The 10,409-nt window shown below is 40.6% G+C and overlaps 1 protein-coding gene across 2 annotated transcripts in view; it reads left to right on the top strand.

The window, feature by feature from the left end:
* Window positions 1-6,871: 6,871 nt before the first annotated feature.
* Window positions 6,872-10,409, top strand: part of ngfrb (nerve growth factor receptor b) — a 56,456-nt gene continuing 52,918 nt past the window's right edge. Inside the window, exon 1 of one of the 2 annotated variants that reach the window (XM_079801300.1) lies at window positions 6,872-7,246. In XM_079801300.1, the coding sequence (XP_079657426.1) occupies window positions 7,214-7,246 (33 nt within the window). In that variant the 5' untranslated portion in view covers window positions 6,872-7,213. The remainder of the gene's footprint in view (window positions 7,247-10,409) is intronic. The other variant, XM_079801301.1, reaches the window with a different exon arrangement.

Here is a 10,409-nt window from a genome sequence, read left to right as displayed (position 1 = left end):
GCAAGACATATATGTATATAAGGACATCTAACAAATTGGTTTGTCCGTCAAGAACCAGGAAAAAAAATCGGTGAGGGTGGACGCAGCGATGTCCTCTGCTGGCGTCAGGTCCTGAGTAGAGGCAGATCCACCTCCCGTTACACGGCGTGCCCGATTGATGCTGGCAAGCTTGGACTTTCCCCGTCTTCTGATGTCATTGTAGCGCTTGCGGCACTGGTGCGACGTCCTGGGGATGCCAGCTGATGAAACAATTGTGGCTATTTCCTCCCACGCCTGTTTAACCGACGCTATTTTGGGTGGGTTTCTCCCATCCCCATACAACACAACTTCTCTGTCTTTCACTGCTCTTACAAGAACATCAGTCTCCTCGGCTGTGAACCGCTCCTGGCGTGCGCCTGGTAAATATGCCATAATAATAGCAATCCATAATGGAACTTGCGCACCTGCTTTTACAGGGAATGTTGGATGACGCTCTGATTGGTTTATTCACGTTACGCCCAAACCACACCTATGAATAATGAAGCTACTTCAGACCAACCCATTTTAGATTTGCGCCGGGCGCAAGAGCCATTTATCCCGCCGGGAAAATAGCAACAGCGCCGAGACCCGCCCACAAAGTTACTTGCGCTTCGCGCTTTGACACTTGCGTTTCAAATCGTTAAAATAGGACCCTAGGTCTGTTACACATGCGCCCTCTCCAGCGCTGGCTGAATTGCCGCGTTCCAGCTCACGCATGGCTCTCGGGCCGATTACAAATCAAGGTAGACCACAGCTGTGTGTTGGCTCTGGCTCCTTGGAAAAATCCCGTCTGGTATCAGACGGGCGTGAGTTTGGGCACTGTTACGAAGTGGAAAGTTATCTCGACAGATGCATTCAACCTAGGTTGGGGAGCCCTTCATGAGGGCAGGCCAGTCTCCGGTCTCTGGTCAGACTCGGAAAAGAGCCTTCACATAAACTGTCTAGAGATGAAAGCGGTCACGCTATCGCTAAGAGCTTTCCTTCCGTACATAAAGCACCACCATGTCCTGATCCGAATGGACAATAGGTCAGTAGTAGCCTATATAAATCGCCAGGGTGGTCTAAGATCTATTGGTCTACACACGATGGCGAAAAGAGTCCTAATATGGGCGGAGCACAACCTGAGCTCGCTGAGAGCGACTCATGTGCCAGGCATTCTGAATCTGGGTCCGGACATGCTGTCCAGGGGCAAAGTGTCCCCAGCAGAGTGGTCTCTTCACCCACAAATGATTCAGACAATTTGGGGCATGTTTGGCGAGGCAAAAGTGGATCTTTTCGCCCCTAACAAGACAATGCTCAATGCCTAATATATTTCTCCAAGCACAAGGACTCGTTGGCCCACGAATGGTCCAGCCTTCCTCTTTATGCTTTTCCCCCAATCTCAATGTTACCTCAGGATATAGAGAGGATCAGGGAGAGCAAATGCGCTGTGCTTTTAATAGCCCCGCTCTGGAGAAATCAACCATGGTTCTCACTGCTAAGTCGCATGTCAGATACAGCCTCGTGGCCAATTCCGCTGAGGAGAGACCTCCTCATGCAGGCGAAACGGCAGATCTGGCATCCCCGTCCCGATCTATGGGTGCTTCATGTCTGGCCCATCAACGGGTACATGAGAACCTCTCTGAAAGTGTATTAAACACTAATTCTGAAGCTAGAGCCCCCGCGACCAGGCGGCTTTATTCAGGAAAATGGTCAGTCTTTTTGGACTGGTGTAAAGCACGAAGCCTGACCCCACATAATTGTTAAGTGTCAGAAGTGCTCACTTTTTTACAAGAGCTACTGGACGCGGGTCGTTCCCCCTCCACACTCAAAGTTTATGTGGCTGCTATAGCAGCGTACCACATTCACGTGAATGGACTGTAACTGGGGAAGAACAATCTTATCGTGCACTTCCTCAAAGGGGCTAGAAGGCTTCACCCACCTCGCCCCCCTTCAGTCCCTATATGGGACCTGTCCACGGTCCTGGATGCTATGAAAGGCTCAACAGTCGAGCCTTTGCATTCGGTGAGCTTAAAGCTCCTATCACTCAAGACCGCTTTTCTGCAAGCAATCACATCAGTTAAGCGAGTGGGTGATCTGCACGCGCTCTCAGTGAGCGCATCTTGTCTGGAATTTGGGCCAAACGACTCTAAAGTCGTCCTCAAGCCAAGACATGGATATGTACCTAAGGTGCTTTCAACTCCGTTCAGAGCACAAGTCATTTCACTTTCAGCACTCTCACCATCGTTAGATGAGGAAGATGCTAATTTGCTCTGTCCTGTCAGAGCGCTGAGAATATACATAGAGCGTTCCGCTGCTTTCAGGCAAACTGAACAGCTCTTTGTGTGCTTTGGCGGCCGCACTCGCGGGTGCACGGTTACAAAGCAGACCTTGTCACGATGGATAGTGGATGCTATCTCGCTGGCTTATGCGTCCAAAGATCTCAGCTGCCCTATAGGCATCAAAGCCCATTCTACTAGAGGCATGGCCTCGTCATGGGCTTGGTCTACTGGCATTTCACTGAATGATATCTGTGCAGCGGCAGGCTGGGCCTCCCCGTCCACTTTTATCAGGTTTTATAATTTGGATGTCCCTGCCTTACAGGCTGGGCTTCTCACTGTGTAATACATATTAACCCCTTACGGCCCGACAGTCTGGTCTGGGTTAAGTATTTTTATAAGTCATAAGCACATTCCTTACATGACTCGAATTGTCTGGTCATTCAATATTCTTATTGGCCCGACTATGTCTGGTCTATACATATATAAATACATTTACATTTATGCATTTAGCAGACGCTTTTATCCAAAGCGACTTACAACTTGGGGGTACAATAAGTGATTGGTCGTGAAGAGTCGAGTGAGCGCAACAAGTGCCTGAAATACTTAGTCCGTGTACATTTCTCAGTGTAGCACAGGCTAGAGTAGGGAGGGAAAGAGGAGAAAGGAAAGTTTTTTTTTTTTTTTTTTTTTAAGAGATTAAGTGCTCATGGAAGAGATGAGTTTTTAGTTGACTTTTGAATGTTGTCAACGAATCCGCATTTCGGATGGCGGATCGTTCCACCAGCTGGGAACGTTGAATGAAAAGGTTCTGGAAAGGGATTTTTTGCCTCTCTGTGATGGTACTACAAGACTTCGCTCATTGGCTGAACGAAGGCTTCTAGTGGGGGTGTGGATTTGTAGAATCGAGTCAAAGTATGCAGGAGCTGAGCGCGTGGTGGCTCTGTAGGCAAGCGTCAGCGCCTTAAACTTGATGCGAGCAGCGAGTGGTAGCGAGTGCAGAGAGATGAAGAGAGGTGCGACGTGGGTCCTTTTGGGCTCGTTGAATTCTGGATCATTCGAAGTGTTTGGATCGCAGAAGAGGGGAGTGCAGCCAGAAGCGCATTGCAGTAGTCAAGTCTAGAATATATATATATATATATATATATATATATATATATATATATATATATATATATATATATATATATATATATATATATATATATATATATATATATACTGCATATATACTGTATATATACTACACGTATCTTTGTGTGTTATTCTCATTAAATAGCCCGACTCAGGTCTGGCTCATATTGGGGACTTCTATGAATATCATATTTCAGGCCCACTTAGGTCGGCCTGGATATGGTGTCTCCAGGCTTTCAGAGCCGTTAAGCGAGCACAGCATTTTGCATTGGGTCCCCTAGCGTTTAGCTAAACGCAATACGAGAGTACTCTCGAAAGGAAACGCTTCGGTTACTTATGTAACCTCGGTTCCCTGAGAAGAGGGAATGAGTATTGCGTTTGCTTGCTGTGCTTCGATTGCTCAGGGAGTCGCTTCAGTCGATTAACCTGACGAACCTGGCAAGACAGGAGGCGTTTCTCAATGTCAAGGAAGGATCCTCGGAAGCCAGAATTCCGAGGATGCTACGTCATCGACAGCCGTCGAAGGGCTGTTCCAATGTCAAGGATCCTCGGAATTTCAACCAAGGTCTGAGTCCTTCGTTCGAAAAATATGCCATATACAGGAAAGGATGCATACGAGTAGACTTCGCGCACTTAGCGCTCTCAAATCACCCACAATCCTATGCGCGCAGCTTTGCCATCTTGTTCAAAAAATACAAAATATCGGACGTTGGCGGAGTCGGAGCGTTAACGGGGCAATATGCTTTCAAGTGTAACGTTACCAAACATTTGTTATAACCGTAGTAAATATAAGTAAAGTTTAACTTTTGGTGACAGTTGGTGGTGGTTGAGGAGATTCCCCCCTTCTATGTAAAAGCGCTTTGAGTTAGTGCCTAGAAAAGCGCTATATAAATGTAATTAATTATTATTATTATTATTATTATTAACTTTTAAATGCCAGTACAAATTACAACCGTATTGATATTATACAAATGACGTTATTGATGGCTAACGGACCTTTTCACTGACGTAATGAGGCTGACGCGCACTTGCAAGCCTGTTCCATTTACATGTTCTCCGAATGCTAAAGAGGAGCCTCGCCTAGCCTCTGAAGGAAGTGACTTGGAAGGATTAGTCCTACAGAGGAAGGATCCTTGACATTGAGAAACACCTAGGGTCTCAAATACCCTTGGCTATGCAAATTCTGCTGCCCCTTGTGGCGGGAATATTAGAGGGACCTGATTGGTCCTTCCCGCCCAGCGGTCTCGCCATAGGTTCCTGCAGTTGCAGCGACACAGTCAATCAGCGCGCAGCTGCTTCCTGCTGAAAACTGTGCAGCTGCACTGCGTTTTACATGGTATTTTTAGGATAAAAATTTGAGTGGTACAGGATTTGCGTCACGTCATAAAATATTTTTCTTCCGATTTTCTTTCTTAATTTTAATAATGATGTCTATTTTATGTAAGAAAGCTGAATCAAGCAACATTGCTTTCAGAATGCATAAACAATGGTTAAGAGGAGTTGTTCTGTGCCAGAAATAATTACCCTGAACAACATGCTATGGAAATGACCATTACTTCACAACATCTTGTTTTCGGAGTGGGTTCCCATGTTTTTCTCAGAAGATTTGTGGTGTCTTGTTATTCTCCCTCCATAAGAATGATCCTCCTTGGGATAAGAGTGTGGTAGATTTCCTTTCCCATTTCCTTTGTTGTGTTTGGATAGTTCTGCTGTTCTGTGAATTATGAAAATGTTCTGCATTATGGTGTGTAGTCTGGATGTCATTCCCTTAGTTGTTTCCGAGTGCTCGGTGAGATTTGTTGCCCCTGTTGGGTCTTGCAGTGGTTCCCAGACATAGACTGTCAGGGGTGAGCCCACGTATGTCCATTTGTGGTTGATTTGATGTCCCAAATAACATTAACCAAAACCTAAAGTCATATTTGAGAATATGTGAATGTTTGTAGATTACATAACAATATCTGAAACCAAGCATCATTTAAGCTATTTTAAAAAAAGATAGCAAAGTATGTTAGTATAGTAAATAATTTCACAGAAATGAATTGAAGTGATGAAACAATGAATATGGGCAGAGATTATAATACAGATCAGTGAAGAGTGAAGACAGATTTATATTTGTCAAGTTTACTGGAACATGTCCATAATTAATGTGATGAACTTTAGTTACTATAGGACACCTGTGTGAACAATTAAAATCATCTTGATACAAAATCATTTGAGAAAAAAGCTAGTGTCATTTGTTGGCACCTAAACTGATATTTTGTTTTTAGACATGTTTACGTCTGACTATGTAGCTACACAGCTGTGTAAACTACTGAGTATGTGAGCTGTACATTTTTTTTGTTGTTGATAAAAAACGTAATTAATAAAAGAATGCAAAAAATATTATTTCAAAACATGTAGCCTATTTAGGCTACTTTAACAAAATATACATTGAAAAACGTATAAACAACGATGAACGAAGGTTCATTTTTGGATGAACAACCCTTTAATTATAATATAGTCAAATGTAATATACAATAATATAATATAATATAATATAATATAATATAATATAATATAATATAATATAATATAATATAATATAATATAATATAATATAATATAATAAGGCTATACGCGGCACAGAGAAAGTGATTTTTGCATACGTGTGGTTTCAGTTGTTCCTAAATTTTTGTCATACATTTACAATTAATTTTAATACGAACGTTTTTTGGTGACACGTGATTTGTTCGTGAAAACGTTTGTTTGTACGCAGATTTCACGCACAAATTTGTTCGTACACGTGCTTACTGAAAGAGACTCTTCTGCAATACTGATGCAGTTTTATGTTCTAACCGCTAGAGGGCCAAATGTACCTTCAAGTGTCCGAACTACTTTATGGGGGTCAATGGAGTAAATAATAACAGGGACCTAAACTCTGGTAGGTCTAGTGTGCGCGCGAGCCCTCTAGCGGAGAATTTTAGTTCTTCAGCCCTGTGTGTGTGTGTCTGTGTGTGTCTGTGAGCTCACGCGCTTCCCGCCGCAGAGAGGAAGATGTTTCTTGTTACTTTGTTACAGTTTAATGTTTCATGAAAGCCTAATGCCTCGTAACTGTCAGTTCACATGCTTTATGAGCTTCTTTAGATGCTGCAATTATCTCTTATACTGAGTGCATTATTTACCCCACAAAAGCCACACTCTTACCAAATTATGGATAGAAAAGAATTTGAATTTAAATAATATTTTGATTCAAATATTAGGCCTATAGAAATAAATATAGAAATAAAGTTGTTGTTTTTTAATCTCACACCAACGCTAAACTAAAACTAACTCGTGACTAGACGATTGGCCTATTACGAGTTTATTTTTGTTTAATGAACTGGTAATTGTGTCGATGGGATGTGGATGCGTATGGGAGGGGAAACACTGGACTGACATGAGAGAGAGAGAGAGAGAGAGAGAGAGAGAGAGAGAGAGAGAGAGAGAGAGAGAGAGAGAGAGAGAGAGAGAGAGAGAGAGAGAGAGAGAGGTGAATCTTTCACTCTGTTCAAAAGCTGTATCAGTGGACACGCGCACTTGCACAGATTGCAGTGGCGTCTCATTCATGAAGAGACTCTTCACCACAAACGTCAAACGAATTAATCTGGAAAAGTCAATAATGCTGTTCGCTTATTTGTAAAACTTAATCGTACACGCATGAGGATCAGAGCGATTTCAGGCGTTGAGTCTATGAGGGAACTATGACGCTGAATGTATTCAGAGCCCATGTAAAGAGTGAATAGTCTATCTGCAGTTTACTTAATCCAGGACGCCCGTCATCCAGCATGTTCACTGTGACTGTAATATTCCTGCTCGTGGTGAGTACACAGTCTCCAACTCAATATGCAGCTCTAGTACTTTTTCTTGTTGTCACTTGAGAAAGTGGAACATCATTGATAGCTGACTATGAGTGAATGTAGACTGTAAAAAATAAATCTAAAGATGTAAAGATATTGCAGTAGGCTATGGTTTTTGTGCCTTCTGATTGTGGACTATGATTATTAAAATGACCTGTTTTAATAAATTTTTTGACTGATATTTATTGATTATTTTATAACATAAAAGTCATCTATGTGGCAAAAGTATCTTAAGTGGCCAGAATTCACCCTATATAATGCATAGTGCAATGTAATGCATTCATTATAACTTATATTAAACTTTATTATCAGATGCATATTCTCATGAATAATTAAAAACTGTTATAAAACATGCTTACCCATGCATGCATCTCTTTAAGAATTTAATGCATTACTACATGATCAAAACACAATTTCATGTTTTATAATGCATTCAAATGTTGAACAATGTTGACATGTGTTTTAATGCTTTATAGTTGTATAGGGCATTATGAACATATTTAGTATATAATGCATCTTACAGTGAGGATGAATAACTCAGATTACCTTGTCACACCCACGTTGACAGCACATTGTGTTCTTGCACTTGTCTCACTAACTGAAACGCAGCTATTTATCAGGCTAATTGTTATTTCCTCTGCGTGGGTGGGTTGAATGTGGGGTGTATGTGTGTTATTGAAGCAAAAGCAATAGTGTCAATAATGACAGATAATTCCTCAAGTGTGCCACATAACTGCTTAATTCTCCATGTTTGTACCAATTTCCTGTGTTGTGGTCACATGTCTTGTCTTGTCTTGTTTCAAAATTGAGGTTGGAGCTACACCCATCTAAACAGCATGATGGGCGTGTGAGCAATAACTACTGAATGTCGCAGACTCGCAGTCAAGCGGATGTCAGCGCGTGTCCTTAATATTAGTGTCATTTTTGTTGTAGCTGATTTACAGTACATTTTTCTTCCATAATATGTGACCCTGGACCATAAAACCAGTCATAATGGTAAAATTTTTGACTGAAAGCTGGATAAATAAGCTTGAAAATCTGGAATCTGAGGGTGCAAAAAAATCGCCTTTAATTTTGTCCAATTTTGAAGTCCTTAGCAATGCATACTACTACTACTACTATTTTTTTGATATATTTACAGTAGGAAATTTAGCATAATTTCTTCATGGAACACGATCTTTACTTAATATTCTAATGATTTTTGGCATAAAAGGAAAATCGATAATTTTGACCCATACAATGTGTTGTTGGCTATTACCACAAATATACCCGTGCGACTTATGACTGGTTTTGTGGTCCAGGTTCACACATATAAGTATACAAACACTTATATTATAGCATTCTTCCGGACGTTTTTGGTACTTGTCTTGCTTAGAAATTTTTTTTCAGTCATTTGGCACACTTACCAGATTTCAAGACCCACAGAGATAGTGTCAGAACCTCAACACATCATGCAAGTTGTATATGACATGAAACATCCATGTTTTTCTGTCTGTCTTAGACACATGCACAGATTTAGCATTTTATGAAGAACATGTGGGTGGTTCTTTCCCCATGTAAAGGTTAAAAAATAATTATATTAGGTATGTGATTTTTTTTGGACTACCAGGCAAATATCGTGAAAGTTTAACCTGGTGGCGCTAGAGGTTTGAGAAACTGACCATGACTTTTTAGAGCTTGCCTTGTATCATTATGCCGAATTGCCAAGTTTTTATGATACAATTCTAGAACCTTTACAGGCTGATGTGGAAAAACAAGAAAATTAAAAGAAATAGGTGCCTTCTATATTTTCCTATAGACTCGAGGCTTCTGGAAACCATAGACAATCATATAGCTTTAAAGTACAAACTAAAGCAAGCGAGAGAGATTGAAAGAGCTCCATTAGATCCAGTATGTTCATTAGTCAGAGTCAGCTTTGCCAGAACAGTAGATGACTTTGAAATGTTGACAAGTGCCAACAGGCTATAAGAGTTAAGTGCATTCAAGCTTACAAACAACAGCTTTGAAACATCATAACCTATGACTGACAGAATGGGAGGGAGAAACATTCTGCAGAACTGAATATGTCAGACATGCATGATATCCGTATCACATTTTTTGCTATCATTCTTTGGTTATTCAGTATGGATGTATGGTTAGAGGGTGTAAACAATAATGAACAAATCCTCACAATATTCATAATTCTCAATTTCACCACTGAATGAATTAATAACTCAAATTAATTCATGAAATAATAATTAATAATGATTTATAAAACTACTATAATTATACCCAACCTTACGTGGATTTATAAAACGGTTAGTTCCAGTCCTAGATTCTGATATATTCTCGATAAAACATGGCTATGACCGCTTTACCCAATGGTTCTGTATATCACTACACAACACCCTAAGCAACTACTCTTAGCAATGTAAACATGTTTGTTCTCATTGATGTTAATTTAAGCTTATTGTATTATGTACAGTATTGTGAGAGAGAGAGAGAGAGAGAGAGAGAGAGAGAGAGAGAGAGATCGAAGAAAATCCGTTTGAATGTCCGCTGCGATATCCTGTCTTTTTAACAGTTAAAGGCACAATATCTGGGGAATGCTAACTTTAGCCTGCTAGCATTGAAAGCATACAATCCAACTCCCCCTGCAAATCACTGTCCAAAGCCATGCCTCCCCCAAAACACATGAACACGCACAGACCAGAAGCGAGACGACCAGAGACAATGTTATTGGATTACATTGTGTATCATTCACGGTGAGAAAACTTTAGACTACAGTGAGTAACAGAACTACAATAATCAAAATAACTGGTTAGACGTATAGTTTAAATCAGCTTGCCCTGTCAGATGCTCTGACAGATACATGTGATAAAAAATAAATACTTATTTTTTTATACAAATAGAAAAACATAGTAAATACCGAGATATATACCGCTTCATTCGAACCGAATGCAATGATTGAACAAACATTTTATGGTCCTACACCTTCCACAGATTATATATATTTATAAAATACATTTAGACCGCTTAACAGGATATGAGGAGACTTTCAACCAGCATAACAAAAAAGTGTTTCTGTAGAGAATCACCTATTGCCCCTTTATTTGTTTTCCTTATGCCCTGACAATGACAGCGC

Source organism: Gobio gobio (assembly GCF_949357685.1).
Source record: "Gobio gobio genome assembly, chromosome: 20".
Taxonomy (NCBI): domain Eukaryota; kingdom Metazoa; phylum Chordata; class Actinopteri; order Cypriniformes; family Gobionidae; genus Gobio; species Gobio gobio.
This window is presented reverse-complemented; position numbering and strand designations above follow the sequence as displayed.